The sequence below is a fragment of the Pygoscelis adeliae genome, unplaced genomic scaffold (genome assembly GCF_000699105.1).
Source record: "Pygoscelis adeliae isolate BGI_AS28 unplaced genomic scaffold, ASM69910v1 Scaffold21, whole genome shotgun sequence".
NCBI lineage: Eukaryota > Metazoa > Chordata > Aves > Sphenisciformes > Spheniscidae > Pygoscelis > Pygoscelis adeliae.
Window position 1 is genome coordinate 5,867,259 of NW_008824243.1, and position 24,256 is coordinate 5,891,514.

At 37.5% G+C, this 24,256-nt stretch overlaps 1 protein-coding gene across 1 annotated transcript in view; it reads left to right on the forward strand.

The window, feature by feature from the left end:
• The window catches only part of CORIN (corin, serine peptidase), a 140,865-nt gene that overhangs the window by 35,951 nt on the left and 80,658 nt on the right, over positions 1 to 24,256 (forward strand). The window contains exons 3-4 of the mRNA XM_009335224.1: positions 1,272 to 1,482; positions 23,955 to 24,136. Of these exons, the coding sequence (XP_009333499.1) occupies positions 1,272 to 1,482; positions 23,955 to 24,136 (393 nt within the window). The remainder of the gene's footprint in view (positions 1 to 1,271; positions 1,483 to 23,954; positions 24,137 to 24,256) is intronic.

The window sequence follows — 24,256 nt, forward strand, 5'->3', positions numbered from 1 at the left end:
TAGATGCAGAATTTGCCACTAGTGCATTTAGACAGTGGAGACTGGGTCTAGACTGAAAGCTGAGGAAGAGACAGACTTGCTGAACCCTTAGAGCTGAATCCAGTGTGCTTTACGTCCCCAGCTTTTATCAAGTCGGGAGGTCGGGTGTAAATGACCCACACAATTCTTGAAAGAAGCCAGTCCCAAAACGTCTGACGATGGAAAGGATCTACTCCATTCAGTGCTACCTGTATCTAGTTTGCTCAGATAATGAGAACAGGAGAGCTAAGGCTTGAATGCGCTCAAGAGTTTTCCCCCTTCAGAAGGCTAGAGCAGGGATGATTTACAGCATGATTAGTGGCAGAGTCTAGTCTTGAGAATGAGCTGAGGTCCCTGCTTGTTGTACAGCGTGGATATGCTCTGAGTGTGAAAAAAATGCTGCCAGAGCCTGAGTAGATGGCCTAGAAAGGTCTTCATCAAAGTAGGGAGCTGTCATAAATATTAGATTTTAATAGTTTTGTTCTTGATGAAAATTCTGAATTTGGTGTATGGCTTGTGAAACTCACTCTTAAGAACTTCATGTAGTAAGTTAACCTGCTGATAATGCATAACTGAGAGAGCCTACTGCATGTGACAGGGCATTAGCAGAGAAAGGTTCCTCTGGTAGGTCAAGAGTGGGACACCAGTTTAGGACAGGGTAGGTGTTCAACTTGTAAAATCAGATAATTCTATGTTGGTAGGATAGAGAAGAAAGACTGTGGAGATAATACTATCACCTTGGGAAAAATAGGTAAGCAAGTTGATGATTTTGGCAGGAAAGCCAGCTGCAAAGTAGAATGGTAGTGAAAAGAGAAACTTTATGGAAACACCAAAACCAGAGCAGCTTCAGAACCCAATTAGCCTTAATTTTTTTGTATGACTTCCATTCTTAGTTACAGCCAAAGTTGGCTGTATCCAGGCTATTCTTATGGAGCGTTCATCCAACCTGTGTCAGAAAGAAATTTGTTTTATGTTATTTCTAGTCCAGTTTTGTAGAGAGTCAGAGGTTTGTGAAAATATCTAAAAGTTTATTTGGTTTTCCAAACTAAGCTACCAAGCTTCTCCAGATCCTTTTTTTCTTAGATACTTATTTTTTGACAGTATTATGATAGCATTATGGAATGCCATCTTATCTGTGAGGTACAGGCATTGCTTATATATTGTATGTACTGACTAGTCAATTCAATATATGCTTTGAACCAACTATTAAATGGTGATACTTTTGTTCTAAATATATTGTTTTGATTTCACAGGTGCCTGCATAAATATCACCAACAGCCAGTGCCAAATGCTGCCATATAACTACACCACTATAACTTCAGTTCTTTCCATTGTCAAAAGTATTGAAATGGAAAAGTTCCTGAAGTTCTTCAGTTATCTCAATCGTCTCAGCTGCTATCAACACATCATGCTGTTTGGCTGTAGTCTTGCTCTTCCTGAATGCATCAGTGACGGTGATGACAGGTATTTGGGAACGAAAATCAGTCAGTGACTAGAGCCAATTGTGGTAAAATACCCTCTGTCTAATCAGACAAGGGAAGATCCAAGCTAAGCCTATGACCTTCTCATTGCAAAACTCCTGTCTGTCAAAGCTATTCACAACATTTCTGCCATGATAAGCTGACTGCAATAGAGTTCTCTTAGAAAAAATATTGCCACTGTATGGAATAAAACTGGGATATTAGGGCAGACAGGCTTATTTTCTTAAAAAAGGCTGTCCAAAATTCTTGTACCTCATTTGTTCAATCTGTATGTGCCGAAATGGAATGCTTTGTAACGACATAAATGTATTGGGTATTTATAGTATTGGCATAAAGTGTGGTGGCTGTTAGTTAAATTAAGCTTCAAATTTTTTTAGTCTTTCCTTCAGAAAAGTTAATATTTTAAATATATTTTATGGTATTAGATTAGCAGGATGTATTCAGAGTGACATAAACTGTTTTGGAAGCTTAAGAAGCATGTCTTGTTTTCTGTATTTACATAATTACACAGCATTAGTATCATGTGCATGCACTTTTTTCATTGAGTTTGATTTGAAAAAGGATCAGTGAGTTTAACAGTGCTAAAAACAAAATACGGCACAAAAAGGAAAAAAGGATTTTTTTTTTTTAATATGTACACAATCTCTGATGTTTCTGGAGGGGGAAAGAGAGAGGGTAGATTTTTTTCTCCTTATTTTCATTTCTCCTCATTTCCGATTTCTCCACTGCGAAATTCAGTGGAAGAGAATATGGCAATTGAGTAAGTGATTCAATTAACACAACAAGAACCAAGAAGCTGAAAGCTATGCAGTTTAGAAGGGATAGGATGCTTATGAAAAAAGTGCTATGAGATGAGGTAAGCTGGTCTAAAATATAGTTGCTGATGAAAGGTACAGTCCCACTCCAGGCAATGTATGCCTGTCATTTCCATTGCACCAGAGTGATTCCTGGATCAGCCAATTAAGCTCACTAAACTGGCAGAAAACTAACCCAGAAAAAAAGTGTGTACAGATGATTATATGGATAGGGTTAGGGTGGAGGTAAGGCAGCATGGGTAATGGTGGAGCGAGACTGACCATTAGACTGGCTGAGGTGTTTAATCCAAATACACCTGTGTGCATATCTTTGTTAGACTACCAAAAACTATTTTCAATTAACCCTGTTTAATTCAGTGCATGATTAATTATAGCCCCCGGGCTCCAATTCAGTATTACAATTGTTCCAGTTAAAGAATCTGATAACATACAGTCTTAAGCTACCTGCTGTCTCTAGAAATCATAGAACAAAGTAAGAAGAGTCGGTTCAGGTAATAAATGGATGCATTTAAATGTTCAACAACAGAAGAGGCCATTTCTCTGTTGCTTCACTTATTCTGCCTTGTTTGGAATTTGACTTTCACAAACCTTTTGAGAGTGAGTGGTGTGTGTCAAAAGTGCAAAGCTCATAAATCAATCAAATAAATAGAGTTGTGAAAGGATAAGATTTTTACCTTTCCTTTTCCATTTCTTTCCTGAAGACATCTTTCTTGCAGGGCTTAACATTATGACAGTTGCCTTGCTAATGTAAAAAGAATAGAAGTTAAACTAATGTTTGGAACATGCAAATTTTTTCTCTGGTTTTGGGTGGCAACGAAAATACTTTGAGATTCAAGAGTCAGGGTTTTTCTTTGTGTGTGGGGTTTTTTTTTTTTTTTTCCACAGCAGCAACCTTCTCACATTAATTTTTAGTGTCAAAGCTGGAACTGGTTTCCATGCCCTGGTTTATATTCTGGAGGTCACAATGCCTCCCTCTATTCTTATTTTAAGATGTTTTTTGTGGAAACTGTTCTGGCCCCTGCAGGCTGATCGGGAAGACAGTCCAGTGTGAGACTGTAAATGATGCAGGATTATGTTAGAATCTGACTTCACTTTAAGTAATCACATGCCTCCGGAGCGTGTCATGGGTGACACTGAAAATGTAGGCTGAGTGGCAACCAAAGGAAGAACCATAAGGGTGGATTGTCAAAGTGCTGGTTTGTTAAATCTAGTTTGCTAAACCTGAGTTGTCCTAGTTTAACTTCTGCTTTCTTCTTTAAAGAGAATACTTTTTTCTGTAGGCAACTGAGTGATTTTTGTGATTACTGTTTTTCTTGTAGCATCCAATTGTTGCAGGCAAACAGATATATTTCAAAGCCAAGAATAAGGATTTTAAGAAGCATCATGTCTGCATAAAGTAGTTATTTAACACCTTCCCTTCCCCCCTCACCCCAGCCCAACCCCCCCGCCCCCAATAACTCCTCTCAGTGAGATCTGGAGAAAGCTCTTTGTTGTTATGAAAAGCTCTTGGTATAATAGGGGGAAGTTACTTTGTATGTGTTGAGTGCAGATACAAAAATGGAAGAGACAGGCCTGTTTTAGGTCTGTTGAATAAGGGAATCTGGGAAGTAGAAACATACTGATGGAGAAGCAGAAGAGCCACTGTGGAAGGACTCTGATGATAATGAATCTGTATATGTATGTATGTACTGTAGCCCTTTTTTGGGACTATGGTTGTTTTTAACATGCAGTATCACAAAACATACAGTGGTATGGAGAACAGTTGTTACTGACATTGTCACTAGTTCCTCTGGTCAATTACAGCTGTTTCATTCTAATTGCCAGTGCATCTCTGATCATAATTTTTCATCTATTGGTACATCTTTGTTTTATAGAACAATTGTTTCAAATTTATGTAAAGCATAATTTGACAAATGCTGCTTACACAGTAGAGAGGAAATGAAACTCATGTGGTGCTCAGATGTCTCTTAGGTATTGACGAGAGAGTCTGTGTTGGCAGCTGCAGCCACGGGAGCAATAATTATAACAATGCGTTACAAGAAGCAACAAGAAGGAAAGTTACAAATGCTAATCTTTGGCATCCGGTGTACTGTCATTACATAGCTTTGCTCTGATATTTAAACGTATGTCTGTTTCACATTTATCTTTCATGTGTTTATAAACATTGTATTCATTAACACTTGAAGAAGATTAAGTTTCTAGGCAGGGAGTATCTTCAGTGTTTGTGTAACACACAGTGTAGTTAGTACCTAACTACCACAATACTGTTGCTCTTAAAAATTGTTCTTCTGTATCTTACTGCAATGAAAATCATGTGTGGCAGTAAAAATATATTAATTTAAAAAGCTGTATTTAATTCCAGCAACTGGATGTACAATCAGCTAGCCCTGCTCTTTTAAGAAAATATGTAACAGTACCTTTAAAATACTACTTTCCAGTAAAGGTGAAGTTTGAAAGTACAACGAAAACCTGTGTGAGAATGGAACATGGAAAGCTGAAATGCAATAAGACTTTTTGCTTGCTTATTACTTGCTCATAATCTGCATAGTAAGAGACTGTTTACTTAAAGGCATTATGGAACTTCTTCCTCCTTGGGTGAATGGATGAGATCTTTCCAATATGACTTCAAAATCAGACTTAAAAAACCTGTCGTAACACAGTCCAGCAGCACTGCTTAAGAGAACATGACTCAATCCTGCAAAGTAACACTAATGATGCAAGAACGTCTTAAACTAGTTGATGTGCTTAACTAATGACTTCTAAAACATTCAAGGTAGTAACTTTTGTCCTTTTGGGTAGTATTAGACTGCAACCTATTACCGCCACATGCAACACTGGTCCTTTATTTGTTGTAAGAAAGATCTGTCCTCAGAGCTATTGGTCATGATGAATGGTTTAAGCTAGTGAATTCTACTTTACCTTGGGAGACACTAAGAGTGGGCCAAAGGTCAGTTACTGGAACGTAGTGGATGTTTATTTATAGCAACTCACTTGCATTGGATTCCACAAGTCCTACAGACTTCAGCTATTGCATTGAAGAAGACCAAAAAAAAAAAATCTGAAAAAAGTAAGTGTGCAGTGTTTTCAGATTTTTGAAAGAAAAAAAGAGTGTATTTTAAAGCCAAAACTAATCTAAAATTTCAAGATTCAAAATCAATAGAGAAGTTCATAGTGGGTCAACCTATAACTGCATAATGCAGACAGACTCATTGAATGATGCTTTCTAATATTTCTTGCACTCTCTGGATACTCATGTTCCATCAAAAGACTTGGTAAAATAGGCAAGTTGTATAAGATCCTGAAGGCCTATGTACAGGGCTTATTTCAGACTTTTTATGCTGGGAATAAATGTGAAGGTTATGGATTCTCATAATACCTCTTCGCTGTCATGCTGTCTTCTAAAGCAGAAACTAATAGCTTGAGTACTTCTGCTAATCCTCTGTGTAAAAGTGTATTCCAGAAAGCCGAGGAAATGCCTTCCATCGATAGATCCCCAGAGTCTCAAATCTTTGGAGGTCAAACTTAATTTAAGCTCTGCCTAGAAAATAGTATTAGGGCAATACAAATTAAAAAGTGTAATATGCTCTCAAGGTAAAATTCTAATGCACCTTCTATTTCTGTATCTGTTTACTCACTATGCTTTTTTTCATGTCAGACATCTTTGAAAATAAAGTTTTGAAGTAATTTGTCTTCAGTTAGGGCTCAAAGAGTCCATGTGAGATAATGGCTTTTTATGCTGGATACTGTACAGACATGCACTGAGGGGCAGCCTCCTGCCTCTGAAAGTTTATAGCCCAGCTGAACAAAATGAGTAAAGGATAGGAAGAGAAAGTAATACTGTCACATTAATAGCTAGGGAAGCCAAGACTGAGCAAGAAATTTGCAGTAGAGCAGAGAACTGAACCTGTAACACTTACATCCTGTGTCTTTAGTACAATATTATTTTTCCTCTTGATTAAACTCTGCAAATTCATTTCACTCATTATGATTTATTCACTTTAGCTGTGATCTAATACCTACTGAACGTAAGAGGAAAAAACTCTCTGCTGTAATTTGACATTTTGCTTTTTTGCCTTTTTTTTTTCCCCTCTCAGGTTCATTCTAAAGGAGAAAATAATATAATGAAGGGAAAATGCTTTCTTTGATTTTCAGGCTCTTTCTTATGAAGGAGTTTGTCATGTTAATGTCTGTATGTAACAAATATTTTTGTTGTGCTGTAATATCTATGCTACACACAACAGTAGCCAGATAAAGACTTGTAGAAAGCCAAAGAGGTCAGAATAGGGCTACATGGTATGTTGGAGGCAGGGGAAATTAACTAGTGAAAATGAAATTAATAGGAAAAAGGTTCTAAGAAGCTGTGAATAGTTTGTATGCAGTCAAATACCCTTTGAAGAGCTGCTCTGTTATGACTCATAGTGGCAAATTCAATTTTGTGTTTTTTTCTTGTTCATTGTCTTCATCTGTTTTCTGTAATTTATAAAAAGGAAGAAAATAAAATGTCTCATTTTCATTATGGAAATAAACTAGGATGAAATATTAGGTCCAAAAAACAAATCCCGAAATATGTGTGGTGTCTTTTATTGTAAGCCGACAACAGTTTAAAACAAATTTGGGGTGAGGTACAAGGAAGGAGAGGAAGAAAATTTCTTTCAAGTCCTCTTAGAATATGAAAAAGAATCAAACTTCATAGAGTAAGGGATCTCTGTCTGTCATGTTTTGTATAACCCATGAATGAGATCAGTGATGTGGCTATTTCCCTTTTCCTGCTTTTGTGAACTGCACTCTAAGCTTATCCATGTTTACACTGTATCCATGCTTACAGTGAAATTAATTTTTATTTGATTTTCTTTTATCACAGTGCATATTTAGACTTTTAAAAATAACAAGACATTATATAAAACTATTTTTTAGAGTTAATTGAGGCTTTTGAAGTGTTTAGGAGAAAAAGTTGGGTGAGTCACATAGATCTTGTTTACATAGCTAACAAGAATTTTTATTTTAAGACTTTGAACAGGAAGCTATCAGCATACATTTAAGTCAATATCTGTTATGCAAAGTCCATAATGGGTTTAATTGTGTATGAATGGTGTATGAATATGTATGAGTTTGGATAGGCAATCCTCCACTGGCATGTTTCAGTCTTATTTTAATCTACCTAATTTTGGTAACAAAAGCAGGTAAATATGCCAAGACAAAATAGCAGCTGCTAGGAACTCTGGGTAAGCAGTCTGATAGGTAGTCTGTGACATGGCTGCTACGCTATCTTTTTATAATGCACCTGCGTGGAGATGTCAAATTATAGTTGCACAGACAACTTTGCCATTCTGCAGCTTTTAAGAAATGTTTAAATTTTACACACTTGTGAAGTTACAGTTTCAGAGTCATTTTTGAAGTAACTGTATTGAGAAACCCTCCTGGAAGGACATTTAGAATCCACTATCATAATCCTATCTGCGATGGTTTCATTAGAATTGGCGCTACCCAATTTAAAAAGTTAAGCTACAGCATTGGTAACGATCACTTACTAGTCCTCTGAGGAAGAAGGTGGGACAATTTTCTCTTACCCCCACTGCCTTGTCTTTTTATGTGCTTCTCATGACTCCATCCAGTGTATTTCCTGCCGTGGCCCAAGCACATGGGGTGGAGGCTGCTTTCAGATGCTTATAAAGTGGCTACCAGTTGTTTCCTGAGTTTGCAGTCTGGCTTTTCACACCCTGTGGGAGTTGCTTCATCCTTTTAACATGCTTTCTTTTTGATGGTGCCTCTTTAGACCAAGCAAGTTAACATGACTCAAAGAGGCTATTCCAGCTGGAGTTTTGGCAATTGTTGCCATTGCCAAAATGAAGATCCATTTATTCTATTTATCAGCCTTGAAACAGAAGATTATAAACTTCAACTTTTTAATCATGAATAAAGCAGAGGTGATGTTCAGTGGATGAAGTGCTTTATATCTAGAATGTTTGTAATCACGTGTTTTGTTTTAAATGTTGCCGTGTCTCGGCTTTGAGCCCTTGGGAATCCAACAGACTGATTATGTGCAAGAAAACACACTGTTGTAAAATCTGTCTTTGAATACATAATTGAGCCATAATTCAGCTTTCAGTTTTTAAATCTAGTTGTGGTTCTAGTTGAACCACACAACCTTGGAGAACCAGCTAATGAAAAACATGTAGAGTCAAATCCTGTCAAAAGTGAACACAAAAATTAGAGAGGAAGAGTGTGATAAAGTTGTGAATGCTTGCCCACACAAATAGTGTGCTCTATCGGCCACTGTTATTCATTTTTGTGTCTTTCATTGTTGATTTAAAGCATTCTACAAAGGAAATTGATATAATTGTTACTGTTTAGCAGAAAAACTGAGGAACACACAGGATGTATGTTACTTGAGAAAGCCCAGACCAGCAGAACAAATGAATAGTTTTTTCTTTCATTGTGCTCTTTGTACCAGTCAATATGCCTTCCAATAGCTGTAATTTCACCAATAGTTACAATAATAGTAATTGCATGGTCTAATTCTTTCAGAAGTAAAACGTTGAGGATAGAGTTGCTAATGGCAGATAGTCAACATGCCACAAGAAACACTTAGCAAAGTGTTTCCTGCACAGTCTAAATACTCAGTTTCAGCTCCAGTCTACCCTCAAATTGGTAATGCACTAATTCAAGGTGAAATAGAACTGATTTACAGCAATAAGGAAGTGAAATGGTTGGCAGGTGTAATGCACAGGGTAGAGATTCAAAGTAGCAAAAATGTCTGCTTCAGAGATCTGTAAAATAGCACTAAACAGTTCCTGTGTGCTTTTGGAAATATTTATGTACAATAACAGATGTCATATGCAACGTCATGATTGAAACCATGTTTCAGTGAACGTCCTGAACATACCTGAATTCTTTTCATAAATAAAGGGACAGTGAATCAAATCAGAGATAGTTCAAACAGAAAATTGAATAAGTAATAAATGGATACATATGAACAAAGAAAATCTACAATATGCAGATTCAGAAATTGATGGAGTATTTGCATGGAGAAAGGAATTAGAAGAAAACAAATCCTCAAACCCCAACTCCCACTCTGAGGAAAGATAATTGTTCAAGAAACAGAATTGTATTTCTGTATTTCCAATGACTAGAACATGTTCTTCATGAGATACAAGTGAGATGTTGAGTTAAGAAACAGCTGGTTTACATCTGACTTCAAAGAAAGGAATGCTCACATATTTCTGAAATATTGGCGTTGACCATCTTGCCAAGAAAAAAATGAAGAAACTTGAAGAAACAGCATTCAAGAAGTAGCATTTCTGAAGATATATCTTTCTTCTCAATGCAACCTGTATTACTCATGAATAATTTCATACTTCATGAGTTATTTTATTAGTGTTGTGTAACTGTTACTTATAAGGCAGAAAAAAATGTGCTAGTGAGATTACACTTTGCATTGTCCCTCAGAACTCAGACCTTGAAGTCGACATGTCATACTCAGCACCTTAGGAGCCATTACTACTTGGTCCCAAGCTGAGACAGTATAAAGGTTACAAATATAAAGTTTGTTTTTGCAAGGATTGCTAGGGAAAGTATAGGTAATGATGTGGCATTGGCCAAAATGCCTATATTTCAAGTTGATTAACATGTTTTCTTAGAGGACCCTTTCTCCAGATGTGTATAATTTTTTTTTGGGGGGGAAGCACCATTTAAATTTTTTTATGCCTAATATCTGTCCTGGGCAAAAACAGAAAGAAAAAATGGGTTGCTTATGAAAAAGCATTCTTGTAATCACCAAGAGTTCCTAGTATCTCCAAGTTTTTGAGCAACGGAACTTGAAATTTGGCAGGGAGGTTGCTCTAATAAGTGGTATGCTCTTTATCATGGCTGTTGGAAGCTAGGAAGGTAAGGGAAGTAGAAGAGAAAATGTGTTTACTTTAGGGGAACTTGTGTTTATAAAGTTTATGTACCTATGGATATACCTACAGCAGTTAATCCCCAAATGTTGGCTTACACATCTCTGAAAAATCATAGAGTCTCTGAAAGCTTCTCTGTCAATGTCATGGCTCAGCTAGTGTGGGTGGGCCTAAGAAGGACTCTACATGTCACTGACCCTGCCAGTAGCTAGGGGTGGCACTGGAGCTAGGTACAGGCCCTTACAGGAAGGGGTGGCTTATGAAATTAATTAAAAAATTAAAAGCTGGAAAAGTAATACAGATATATAGGCAATGGCATCCTACATTGGCCAGAATGATGTTTGTGGTCCAGTGGGTGTAAAGCCAGGGTTTGCCATAGCAGGCAGTATCAAACTTGCCTGCAGTGTTTCACCCTCTCCACTGATCTAATGTACTGACCACGAAAACTTTTCCAAATCACAAAAGAATCTTCTTTCAAAGTGTGCGTGTTGGGGGGAATTATGGATAGACCAGAGTTAAAAGGTTATCAAGCAGAGAAACATTTTTGAGAACAATTTGGCCATGGGAATGTCCCTTTGAAAACATATTTCACAATGCTGCTCAGAGGAGTTAAGAGAAGGGAAGGAGGCAGAAAAGAAAATCAGGAGGACTGGTTATTTTATGGATGCATATTTTACTGATTGATTGCCTCCAGCCCTGTTGTTGTAATGATTTGCTGTGTGTATTATCTATTATAAGCTGTGGTTTCTGGTTTCTAAGTTGGTATATTAACTAGGGATCACAGGTCATCCTCCTACACACGCAGTATATTTATTACTACTTATAAATAAATAGTGATCATTTCGGTAACTGAAGTAATTGTTTACAATAAATCATAAAATGAACATGACTTTTTGTTAATGCTTGTTTGGCAATTTAATATATCTGCTAGAAAAACACACTTTGTTTTTACAAAATGAGATTTATTTCATTTAATAAATTGCAATAATTGTAGGACAGGAGCTTTCTGTAAAACCTTGCATTTTCACAAACATTGCGGGAGTATTAACGCTGGTAGTTTCCTATCAGACTTGTGCACCTGGACTCAAAACCAGAAACGTATAGATGAAAGAACATTTTATCTTACTATAGCAAAACTCCTCTTGTAGGTATGAGTACATTATCCTGTGCAGAAGTTAATAAACAAAAGGGTTTTGGATTGAACAGTCGTTAAAGGATTCTCCAAGATTCTTATGCTTTTCAGCTCATGTTTAGCTTCTTTTAGTGCCCAGCTCATTAATAAGTAACTTTTAAACCACCTGCAGTTAAAAACTAATGAGAGTTTAGTTAGTGAGACATACTAACCTTTCATAAGTTTGTCTCTCTTGTGAGAAGTTATTGTTGCCCTGCTGGAGACTGTAGTGGTAAGCACCAGGCTTACCACTCACAGGCTGAGCAGGACAGGCAAATTAGAATCACAGGATCACTCAAGTGGGAAGGGGCCTCTGGAGCTCTTCTAGTCCATCCCCTTGTTCAGATCACGGCCAACTTTAAGATGGATGAGATTGCTCAGGGCCATCGCCAATTGAGTTTTGAGTATCTCTAAGGATGGAGGTTCCACAACCTCTCTGGAGAACGTGTTCCAGACCACTGTTTCATGGTAGATGTTAAGTTGATATAATTTGGTAGTGCTGCTGAACAAATCAGTCTTATCCTATTTCCCTGCTTGTTATTCCCCAGCTCAGCAGTGCCCTTTCCATGTCCTGGCAGGAGTATTTGTTCGGCTCCATGACATATTGGATCAGGAAACTGATCTGAATTAAATTGGGAGTGACTGATCTGATTCATTGTGTAACAGCATGAAATGTCATGCTGGCACAAAGAGGGAGGGAAGAGAGGTGGGGAGAGTTTCAGAAGCCAGGCTGAGGAGGGGTAGGACAGCTTCTTTCTTTCGATGACATCTGCTCCTGCCAGCTTGAAGTGTTTGTGAAACAACTTTAATGTGAGGAAGCAACATGATAATGGATTACAATGAATTTCTACTCAACAGAGAGGAGTCTAGAGTGTAAATGAGTGATAGGTGTCTGTGATTCTTTAGGATTCCTGACAAGATGCAGCTCAAAAAGGTTTAACTTAGGCTGATTCTTGAGGTCTTCCTTTCAGCAGTGCTCTGAAGTGCACAGGGAAACATGAGTTCTGGAAAGCTACGTGAAATTAAGGATACCTATCACAGTGATCTGTAGAAATGGGAGACTGTCCTTTAGGCACAATGTTGTTTTGGGTGCCTTTATTATCCTGGTCATACAAATAGTTAGAGCAGCTGTGCAGTGTATGATTTACTCACTGTTACTCCAGAATTTCTGTAGCAGTGCTGTGGTTGAAATAGCTTTATGTGATTCAGAGGACTTCCATTTCAATGTGACAGCTTGTCTTTGCCAAGTGTGAATTTTGTTTGCCATCATCAAAAGATCTTGTAACCTGGATTCTCAGGCATGTTAGGAGCTTCTTTTTTGCAGGAGACATTTCTATATACTAAATCAACAGTGTGTTCAGCATTTGCATGATAAATATCAGGCAAGAATTTTCAGAAATTTGACTTCATTTAGGAGGAGTTTTGGCAGATGGTACAAGACTGTAAAAATAGCTCATAATTGTAACAGTATTCTTAAAAATATTTGTTTAAACTGATTCCTGCCTGAACTATAGCTCTAATGAATTAATTTACTACATCTCACCCATTTTCACTGTCATGTTTGAATCAAGTGATGGGATCAGTAAGAGAAATCTGGAAGGGCTGGCTGCTTTAGTCAAGACAGATCCTCTCAGCTGATTATAGTCGTCATGCAAAACACATTAAATCATTTCGCTAGCTTTTTTGTAGTAATAATTTCAATACTATATGGCAAAATTTATGTAGCACTTTGCTAAGTATGGTAGAACAGAGAAACTGCTTTTGCTGTACAGGGTATACATTAGGTGTTACAGTGTTATAAGCTCAGCTGTGACATACGGTGCTGTCATATCCAGAAAGTGACTGAAGGGTCAGAATGGATTTCTGAATTTCTGTTTGTTGATGATTCCAGATAGAAATGACTCCTTATTTTGGTCAAAATAATTTATCTGGGTTTTGTCTACAAAATAAATGATTACACTGACTAAAAATTCTAACCTGCATTGTAGAGACTGTATGTGTCTGTCTTTAATGGATATCAGCTGAGTTTGGCCACATTGTCCAAAGAGCATTGCTAGGCCTGAAAGAGATGTTAAATTCAACAGCAGCTGATGTAGAAGATGTTAAATTCAACGGCAGCTGCTGCCTCCTTTATTCATTTCTGGATGGATAAGAGGGGTCTTTTTAATCTAATGGTATCTTTGGATTTGTTCCCAGTTCCACTTACACTGGAATCAGGAATTTATATTTCCTTCCTCTGTCTCAATAGCCTTCAGAGTTCTGTGTGAGCTCTTTGTTAAGTATGGTACTCTTGGATATCAGTGATCTAAAACTTTTGCAAGTGAAACTCTTCAGCTGTCTCTTTTCTGTTGCCACCAGATATAGCAACTATTAAGGAATAGTTAACTGGACCTGTAATTTTTAGAGGAAAAAATATAAGGCATCTGTGTGGGCCCACAGAACAGATTCCAGTCCAATTTTTTAATCTCATTTGGTTCTGAGACTTTCGTGTCCTCATAGCCTATAAACAGATTGGATGCTCTTCCATGCTGCAGGCAATCTATTCAGTATTTCCATCTTTTTCATTCTCATTGTATAAACCAGGCTTTTTTCAATCTTTTGGAAAGTGCATTCCTCTTGTGGCTCATTTGTAATTGCCAACCTTGTGACAGCAGATCAGATATTCATGAGTGAGAACTGGCTTTCTGCACTAGCTGTAAATCCTTATACTCAGTCCCTGCAGGGCAGATAAGTGGACATCTACCAGCAATTCAGCCAATTAATATAGGCCTTAATCTTGTGTAAGCAACTGGAGCCATTCTTCAGTCTTGCACCTCAGGGGAACTGAGCTGCTGCTACCTTTTGCCAGGATCACCTCTGAGGCCTTTTTTCTCCTTTACGATGTTAGGTGTTTCTCAGACCGTGAGTCCTATGTAGTCCTTTTACAGGTTAATTATGCATCTTTGTACTTATACACAGGAACCTGCTTCAAGAAAACAGTACATGCATTCTAGCTAAAAACAAGGTGGGAAGTCAGAAAATATGTGCAGCTAGCTCTGCATTCAGTACTACAAAGTGTTGCATGGAGTTGAGGCGCCTTCCCTAAGTGTTGCTATATGGATTCAATATGATTTTGTCAAATGAAATAACCACAAAAAACTAAAATAATCTTGCTTTCTTTTCAGATTTTATTATGTAAAGAAGCAAATTTCAGATTTAAACCCATCTCTGGAGACAAAATAGAAAAGAAAATGCAATCTTTCCAAATAACTTGCAAGATAAAGATGAAAACTGCACAATGAAAGACAGAAATACATGGTTTTCTTGATTATGTGAAATCGAAACCTTAAACAGTCCATTTATTTACAAATCCATGAATCAAAAAGTAGTATTCAGATTTTTATGAGCTTGCCTCATATAGCCCTATTCAGTGACTCTGTATATGCTGCTCTGCATGTTGGAGTACTGTGAGAGGGTACACAGAAAGATTTCACAAGAACTATCACTCTAAAAATCCGTAATGCTGGGTGTGAGTGTTTGCTCTACTGTTGAAACTTCCTTCTGTGACATTTATATTCTGTGGAAGTCTTTATTGTTAGAAAATCCCGAAAAGCGTTAATGACAATTAGAACTAACAATGGCTGGTCTGTCGGCTTGTCACTTCAACTTGTGTGATTTCAGGACTGTAGGAGCACAAAGGATAAACTCAGTTTTTTTCTTCCCGTAATTTTTGCATGTTTCCTGGGTTTTTCAGTTTGTCCCTGTCCCCGTCCCCCTATGCCAGCAGTGTCTCACAATTGTATTACTGGTTCCTTTGTTCTGCCTCAGATCTTAGATCTATCGTCATTCTTAGCCTGTGTGCCTGTGAATGATATAGTGGATTACCCCGCAGTGCTCTATAGCAAGGCTGTAGTATGATTAATATTTCCTCTGGTAGCCATGCCAGTTTAAACTTTTCCTTAAACAGATTTGGCTGAAAAAATCCAGCAAAATACCCTACAGTTGTTTTTAACTTGGCTCAATACCTGGAAATGGCTTACTGTGTGGCCACAGAAACAGTTATCCTGGAACAACTGAAGGGATGGAGTTGGGAAAAGAACAGTAATGAGGACCAGCAGTAGCTGAAAATGTTCATCAGTCTGCCTTCAGTCAGGTTGTCTACTGAACCGCAAATGTGACCTTTAGCCAGAACAGGTGCAGTCAACAGTTGTGTGTTCTAAGAGTGATCTTCATGTTGTATTTTCAGCTCTGGCATGCCAACTTCATTTATAACCTTTTGCAAGTCATTTACCCTCTATTGTTTTAACCTGTAACATTGCAATAATGAATTTCTTAATAGGGCATGGCTGTGGCAGTGCTTTTGCCAGTGGAGATACTAATGTGAAGACACAAAGTAGTGCCACTGAAAATAATGAGCAATAGATATATTCTAGAATTTACCAGCTTGCATGGAGAGTCCCTGCAGGATGGTTAGTTGTATATTTTACTTAATGCTTTTGTCAGCTTTAGCAATTTCTGCCTCTCCTGACAGCTTGTTCCTGCTTTGCCTGTATCCTTTTGGAGGGGCCAATTCAGTTGTCAGATGAGAAAAAAGAATACTTTTTTTTTGGGGGGGGTGTCACATTACTTGTCAGCTGAATCAGTTACTTGACCTGGCTTAGTATACAGCCTACAAACAGCTGTTATTGCAAAACTGAAAGCAGCACAGAAACAGACGTAGACATTTGGGAACAAGAGCTGCATATGCTGGTTCCAGAAAAGACATCTCAAGGGCCATGCCCTCAGTGGCTGCTGAGTTTGAGAGCCAGACCCTTGAGCTACCTTGAACAATTGTTCTTTAGAAAATCTGTTAAATTCTGCAGCAAGAGGAAAACAGTTGCCTAAAGGATCTTTCCCCTCCTTACTGCTTCTTGTAGCATACTTCTTTGATAATTTCTAGTGCTCAGAACAACCACTTAAGTGACTTACAGAGTCTGCTGATGAGCCCTGTGCATGGTAATGTGATTGCAAAGAAGAGAAGTCAGTATTACAGAAGGAGTAATTTCTGAAAAGAATTAATCTAAAAATGTAAAACATCTTTAAGTGAGTGATAAGGACTAGATCCATGTAGGATTATAATCAGGCAATTTGAATTCCAGTTTAAGTGAACTCTAGGTGATTGGCGTGAAGAGGAAGTCAGATCATCTGCTCTCAGGCAGTGTGTAGCCTCTTTGGAAGCTTAAAATCAGTTAACATAATAGTTTTAGAGCATATACTGTATTGTATATATCTGCTTCAATGAATATTTGGTATAAAACTCTTTCGATAAATGGCTTCTCTGAAGATACCCTATGCAAATTAAAACCCCTTATTTATTCTTTTTACCCTTAATATACTTTTAAAGAAACTAAAAGAACATTTTTATTTCTTTTGGTGCCATATGATTCTTAATGTTGATCTTTCTATGCAGCTGAAATAACTGAAATATGAACTTTTAAGTGTGGGGAAACCAACGACAGAGTTAAAAATGTGTCACATACCTGTTCTTTCATCAAACCCCATCTTCAGCAAGAGTTTTTTCCATGAATATCCCGAAAAGCAGAATCGCACCCTAATATGTTGGGTGTGCTTCTGTGCCTGCCACTGGCGCCAAAAAAATTATGGTAAGATTGCCATAGACCTGCCAGTTTATTTTTAAAATGATTGGTCTCTAAGTAGCTGTAAATAAAACTAATCAAGATGGAGATTTTTAACGGTCTTTTCATCCTTCAGTAGATTAAGCAGTATGTCCATACTAAACTTGATCATTATCCAGAAATATTTAGTTTATGGAGCACACATGACTGAACATTGAAACTGGGCCAAATATTGCAGTAATTGCTGGATAATCCTATGTTTTCTGATTTGTCAGAGCTTCTCTAGAGACTGCAAACTCTGCTTGGCTTATTTAATCACTATGCAATTGTCTTTTAGAAGCCTAGTAATTTCTAAATTATTATTGTGCTGTGTATATATCCAAACATTTACACTGCACTGTAATATTCAAATGGCAGACTGCATAAGCTAAACAAATAAGGTGAACTTTTTATTTTTGTGATTTTTTCATATAGATGTAAATAATTTAATATGCAGATTAATCTTCTGAAAAAAATTACTCATCTCCTAACATTTTTAGAAACTTTTTAGCTATTATGTGTAAATATAACTGTGCATAGTTATATTTTAATATAACTTTTTACTATTATTTGTAAGATTTCCATTGAAATGAATGATCAGTATGTTGAGAGACCTTTGGAAACAATGAACCATATATTGAACTTCTGTTCATTTGTTACATTTGAAGAAATGAGCATACTCGTACTACTATTACCTGATGGCTATATGTCAGGCTATAGCTGCAGTGTGGTGCTTTGGAAGTTAATGATTTAGGTGTGGGTCGAGGAGAACAGAGATCATATCAAATACGTCACACTTGTATAAAACTTCATCTGAGAGTCCTCAAGAAATGTTTGTGGTTTTTTTTTCAAATAGCAGTCACATTTGTACAAATCATAAGAGCAGTATAAATTCAGTTAGCTGTGATAAACAAGTAGATCTCAGTCACAGACTTGTTAAATTCAAGTAACATCCCTTCTATCACTTCTTTGGAAAAAAAAAAGTCAGCAGAATATACTGCCTTCAAATTACTATTTGTGATCATCAGATATGCTCCATTGGACCAGTGGGAACCATTTGCAGTTATTGAGGTAGAATCACTGCTTACGTTTCTTTTCACTGTAATGTAATTTTGTAGTGTATTGTGTGTTTTCCTAAAAAATAAACAAGAAATTAACTCTAAGCATATCAGTCTGAATAAATTAAATGGCTAGCATCCACAAATAGATCAAATCAATACTCCATTTTAGTTATGTGGCATCTTATTTCTTACAGATATTTTGGAACTCAAGCACCTTCCATAGTAAGTAGTGGCTTTTCTTTTGGCATTTTCTGTATTAAGGAGCCTCTGTTAAACCAGTGGGTCTGCTCATGTGAATACCTCTGCCCACATGTGTTTATGGTAATACAACTTTTTAGAAGTAGTAGATCAGTTAAAAATGAAAAGCTAGAAAACATCCAAAACCCTAAATGAAAGTGACTGGAGACAGTCACTTGCCTTGTCAAATCCCCTTTGTTTAGGGAGTTTCTCAGGCTCCAGTCAGGAGGCAGCGATGTCTACTGCAGGGCTCTTGCTGTGCCCTTTCTTTCTCTCCATATCAAGTAGGTTCTGTAAAAAACAGAAGAGTGTTTTAGAACATCGTTATCTGAAGAGCCATTACAGGTCAGATAATAAACTTTTAATTAGCCAGTACAATGTGCAGAACTAATAAGTGGCAGCTCTTCCTGTCATCAGGAGGGACCGTTTGTTCTTGGTTTTGTACACAGCCAGATATGTGCTTTATGGTGCTGAAATTTTCTGCCTTTCAACACATCGCAATCTGGTGGTGAAAAGTACTATTTTAGAATATATCTGCTTCTTTCCAGGCAATAAGTAAGCTGCCAACTAGGAAGCTGCAAGAGACAATTTTAGAGATAAAGGTCCTTGGCTTGTTTCTGAGATAACTTCAATACTGCACCACGTAAAGTGCATTGTGTGAAAATCCTTAGCATTACCTGGAGAATATAACTTTAAAGATACCTATTTTGAAACAGTGGTTCCAACTAAAGTATGTAATGAACTCAGTAGCAACATTGGCAGTACATTCCTCTTGTTAGCTACTAGGCAGAGAAAGGCAACTATACTGACTTCAGAATACTTATGCAAGTGAATATTTTGCTTTACACCAATTTCTTCATGTTACCACTAGTAGTCAGGCAGCTCTGGCAGCTTTTTATTCCTTGCTTTTGGGGTTTGCTGCCGTATCACACGGTTGCTAATAGTACTGTGTTTTTCTCTATTACTGTAAAATGAGGCACTAAGTAAGGGAACTGTTTGGTACTGTGGACTTTTTCAGTACAGGCCACTTACTTGTGCCTGAACATGGAGTTCTAGCCACATTTTTGGGGTGGGCAGGTACAACCAAGAGTCAGACACAAAAAGAAAGATGATATGATCTAAGTGGGGTACTAGGAAAAAGATCTTTTGCATGGCATTATGAATGGTCATGAATGAAGCAAAATTGCATTTTCTAAAGCCCAAAAGGTTCTGCAGTAATTTAGATATAAACTGCAAAATGTCATGTTGCAAATTTAATCAGTGTAGGGGTACGGGAGAAAACATGTTAGATGTGGTATGTGTGATCTAAATGTGGGCTTGATGTGAAGACACGATGCACAGGCTGACAACGATCCCCAAGATGCAAACCTGAGTGACAGATTGACCTATTTCTTGAAATAGCCCTTTGTTTCCTCTCAAACACTAAGGAGACTGTGTATCCTTACAGTAAAGAATATGGTAAGGATTCAGAGTCATGCATTTATATTTTTGCGATAAATTAGCTATTTCAAATATGACAACTTTCATTAATGACTAGACTTACTATCATCTACTTTAAGTAAAATGATACTTAGAAGTGTGTGTGTGTTTATATGTATTTATTTCTGAAACTTCAAACAAAATATCAGAATACTGAATTGTTCTTGGCTAGGCAATTTATTTTCTTTTGGATAACTACTTCTGTAATAGCTCTTCAAGTTGTTTCAAAATTCCAGTAACATCAAGAATTTGCAGTTTGCCCAACATTATGAAAAATTTCAGTATATTCAGTTCAAATTCCGTATTTTATATTAGTTTGTGATACTTCTTTCAGTTTTGTTCTCATTTTCTATGTGAATTTCCCTCAACAGACCAAATTTAAATAGCTCAATCAGTAATTTCATTTTACTGAAACTGTTCATTGTTATCATGATATTCCTTGTCTCTTCAGTGGAGCAGAAGTACATTGATTATGTATTCAGGGCGTTACCTAGTCATGTCTTGAAAACATGCAAGGATGGAGACCACACCACCTCTCTGGATAACCTGTTTCACTCCCTAATTTCATGCTGAAAAAGTTCTTTATATCCTGTCTGAACATCTCTTGTTTCAGCTTATGTCAGTTGTCTCCCATCCCCCCACCACACACCACTGTGAATAGCTAGACTCCATAACCTCCCCATAGGTCCTGAAGGGTGTAGTGGTTGATGTTACCCCCAAGCTGTCTCTTAGTCTGGCTGAAGGAGCCCAGTTCCCTCAGCCGGTCCTGCAGGTGAGTGTTCCAGCCTCTGACCAGCTTGGTGGCCCTCCCCTGGATTCACTGTTGTTTATCAGTGTCTTTCCTGTATTGGAGCAGCCAAAACTGGACACAGTATTCACATGCAGGCTAGCAAGTGCTGAGCAGAGGGGGACAATCCTTTCCCATTATATACTGACTGTGTGGTTGTGTGATACAGGCCAGGATACTGTTGGTCTGCTTTGCTGCCAGGACACACTGCTGGCTTATGTCCAGCTTCCTGTCTACCAAGACCCCCAGGTTGTTTTCAGCAGAGCTGCCCCCCAGTCAGTCAGTATCTAGCCTGTATCATTACAGTGGGTTCTTTCTTCCCAAGTGCAGGACTCATGCTTGTTGAATTTCATAAATTTCCTCTTGGCTCATTCTTCCAGCCCATTTAGGTCCCTCTGAATGGCAGCTCTACACTCAAGAACATTGTTCCCACATTGTGGGAACAGTTTGGTGTCATCTGGAAACTTGACAAGAGCACACTTGGTCATCTATTCCAGGTCCCTGATAAAGATGTCAAACAGGACAGGTCCCAGTACTATGTATCTAGTTATTTTATCATAACAGGCAATCAGGCTGGTCAGCCATGATTTACCCTTGATAAATCTATGCTGACTGTTCCCGGTCATCATCTTCCTGTGTCCAGAAATGTGTTCAAGGAGGACTTGCTCTGTGATTTTCCTTGGGACTAAATCAGGCTGACCAGCTTGAAGTTACCCAGCTTGACCTTTTTGGCCTTTATTTGAAGATGGGTGCAACATTTGCCTTTTTCTAGTTGTGAGCAACTGATGTCCATGACCTTTCAGAGATGACAGAGATAGGCCTTGCAAGAGCACTGGACAGTTTGCTCAGGACCCTTAGGTGCAGCCTCTTGGGTCCCATGGACTTATATGGGTGAAGTTCTCTCAAGCATTTCTGAATGTGTTAGTTGTTTCTGTAAGAGAGCCATACTTAACAATTACATGTATTTCTAGGTCTCTGTACATGTTGTTCCTTCCATTGAGAGCTGGTTGACAATTTACACTTGAAAGCAGTTTTGTTTCCTTTCAAAATATTGTGCCAAATCACTTTCCACGTCAATGTAATGTTTGTTTAGCTGAAATTCACTTCAATTACATCACTTCCTCTATGGAATCTTTCTGAAATTTAATGGTTGTGATAAGAAAATCATGTATGGTAATGGTGGTGGCAGCTCACAGTTATGATAAAGGATGTAATTGTTTAGGTACAAGTAACTCTGATTTTCTTTATTTACAGTGCTGTTGATAGTCTCAGCAGATAGCCCCGAAGTTATAGACAGTGAAGACTGTGGACATTCACAACTGTATTTCTAAATTAGATAAGAAAATGAATAAAAAACAAGGCATGCCTTCCCAGTCTTGGTGTTCACTGTTTAAAATATATGTATATAGTGTAGAATAAAATATTATATTATAAAGTAAGAGGTATCATTAAGAATATAATAAATACACATTAAGTTAACATGCTAATCATATTTTAAACATTGCATGTTTTAGAAATTCATCATTCTTTTTTCCTGAATGACAAAACATTGATTTCAAGCTAAGTAAAAAAATTTCAATTTATGTCATATTTTGTAATAAAGCAAAGCCAGCAATGCATAATAATGCTTTAAAAAAAATACTATTTTACTTGCAAGTCAAAGCCAGAGTTACATTTCTTCATTATATTCTTAGGAATAAGTGCCCCAATTTTAATTATGCCTGAGAAAACTTGAACTGTTTTAAATGTGAGTGAGATCTTTCCTGCTTAGAGCATGTATGCAACTTCTGCTTTTTGGTCATTGATTCATAAGTTATGAACGTACATTAGCTTCCCAGTCTTCTGCTGGTAAATTTTTATAATATTTTAAGAAATGCTAAAAGCACTGCTGTAAATTTGAGGAAGGAATCCACACATTGACAAAACGTAGTGATGGGGCATTAGGTACTTGTATGAGAGATCTTTTTTACCATTTATATGTTTTCTTTCTGTTGCCTCATCCAGAAGGCTGACATAGTCTTCTGGCGAAGACCACTCAAATGTCTTTTCTTTCCTACTATATATCCAGGCCTCTCTTCTTCCTAATTTTTGATGGTTATGATGCACTCTCTAGCTCTAGAGGTTATGGAAGGCTATTACGCTGTCAAGTTGGAGTTTTGATATTTATTCAGTGTGAACAGGTTGGTGTTAGTAGATGCCACCATCTAGCTGCCTTAGTGCTTCTGCTTTCCAGCAAGAAGAGCTGGGTATTTTTGACTTACCAGTCATATGGATGAGAGAAGCATTTGTATAGGCAGTGTGTCTCATTTGGGCTGTGTTATTTGCTTGCGTGTGTGGACTTTCGGATGCAATTGCACCTGCTTACCGAGAGGCTTTCTGTGCTCCAGTGGTAACTTATGTTAGTCTGTTTGACAGCTCTCAGGTAACGAAGTGCTCCCACAGATGGTGCCGATCCTTACTGGGAAAGGCATTGAACAGTTCTTCTTTATAGCTAAGACTAATGTTGACCGTGCTAGAGCTTTTCCTCTGCTCCACCAAAATGGTTTTCAGATAAAATGTCAGTGGAAGCTGGCAGTAAAGCAGAGAACTCTTATGTGTGGATGTTCAATTCTTCCTTCCTGTGTGCATTACGCTGCAGTAGTCTATGCTGAATTACAGCTGCCACATATCAACTAACTTGGCTGAGGCTTCTTTGAAATTTCTTGCCTTTTAAAATCTTGACTAACTTGGCTAGCGTTGTGTTACCTGTAATGTTGTAACTTTACTGTTTTTATCCTTTTCCAGATCTACAGTAAACATGTTAATAGATTTTCTAGATTTTTTGCTTGACTTTGTTGACTCTAATTATGTAGACCTGAGGCAGTTCATAGTTACCTATTTTAATTGGTTTTCCTATGTACATGTAAAATGTAAAGAAGAAATACATATGCAGGTATATATCTCAGAATAAGAAATAGACAAGTATGCTGCATTTAAACTTGTTATACTTTTAAAATTGCTAATGTATAGTGCTCTTCTTAAAAAATATACAATTCAAGTCACGTTGATATTTATTGCATTTGATCTGACACTCAGTATGTTTTGACTGCTCAGGGGAAATAGTGTAAAAGCTCATAAATGCTAAAAGGGGGTGATATAGCGCACAGAGTTGAACTTGGAAACTGTTCTGAGCTTGATTTGGGCTTAAATTTAGCCTGAAAGCCAGAGCTGATGTCACCTTCAATGAATAATGAAGATTTGACACCTTTTTGGTGTAGCTCTGTAGAACATAAAATTCTTCAAAAGTGTTTATATACATTTTTCTCTTTTTAAAAAGATTTCACAATTTACTAGAGTAATAATCTTTTGTATTTTTGTTCTCTGTCTCTTTTCTCCAGTCGAGGCCTCTTGCCCTGCAGGACATTTTGTGAGGCAGCAAAAGAAGGCTGTGAACCAGTTCTGGGTATGGTAAATGCTTCTTGGCCAGAATTCCTGAAGTGCTCTCAATTCCAAAACAAAACTGAAAATGACACCACTACAAGGGTATGCTTCTCACCACACCAAGAAAAAGGAAAGCAGTGTATGTTTCCATTCTTAACTGTTACACTATGTTCATGAGTTCCTATTTAATACTGTATTTTTTATTGTGTAGGAAAAGCTCTGGGATGAAATTACTGTTTCTGGTTCTGTTATTATGTTC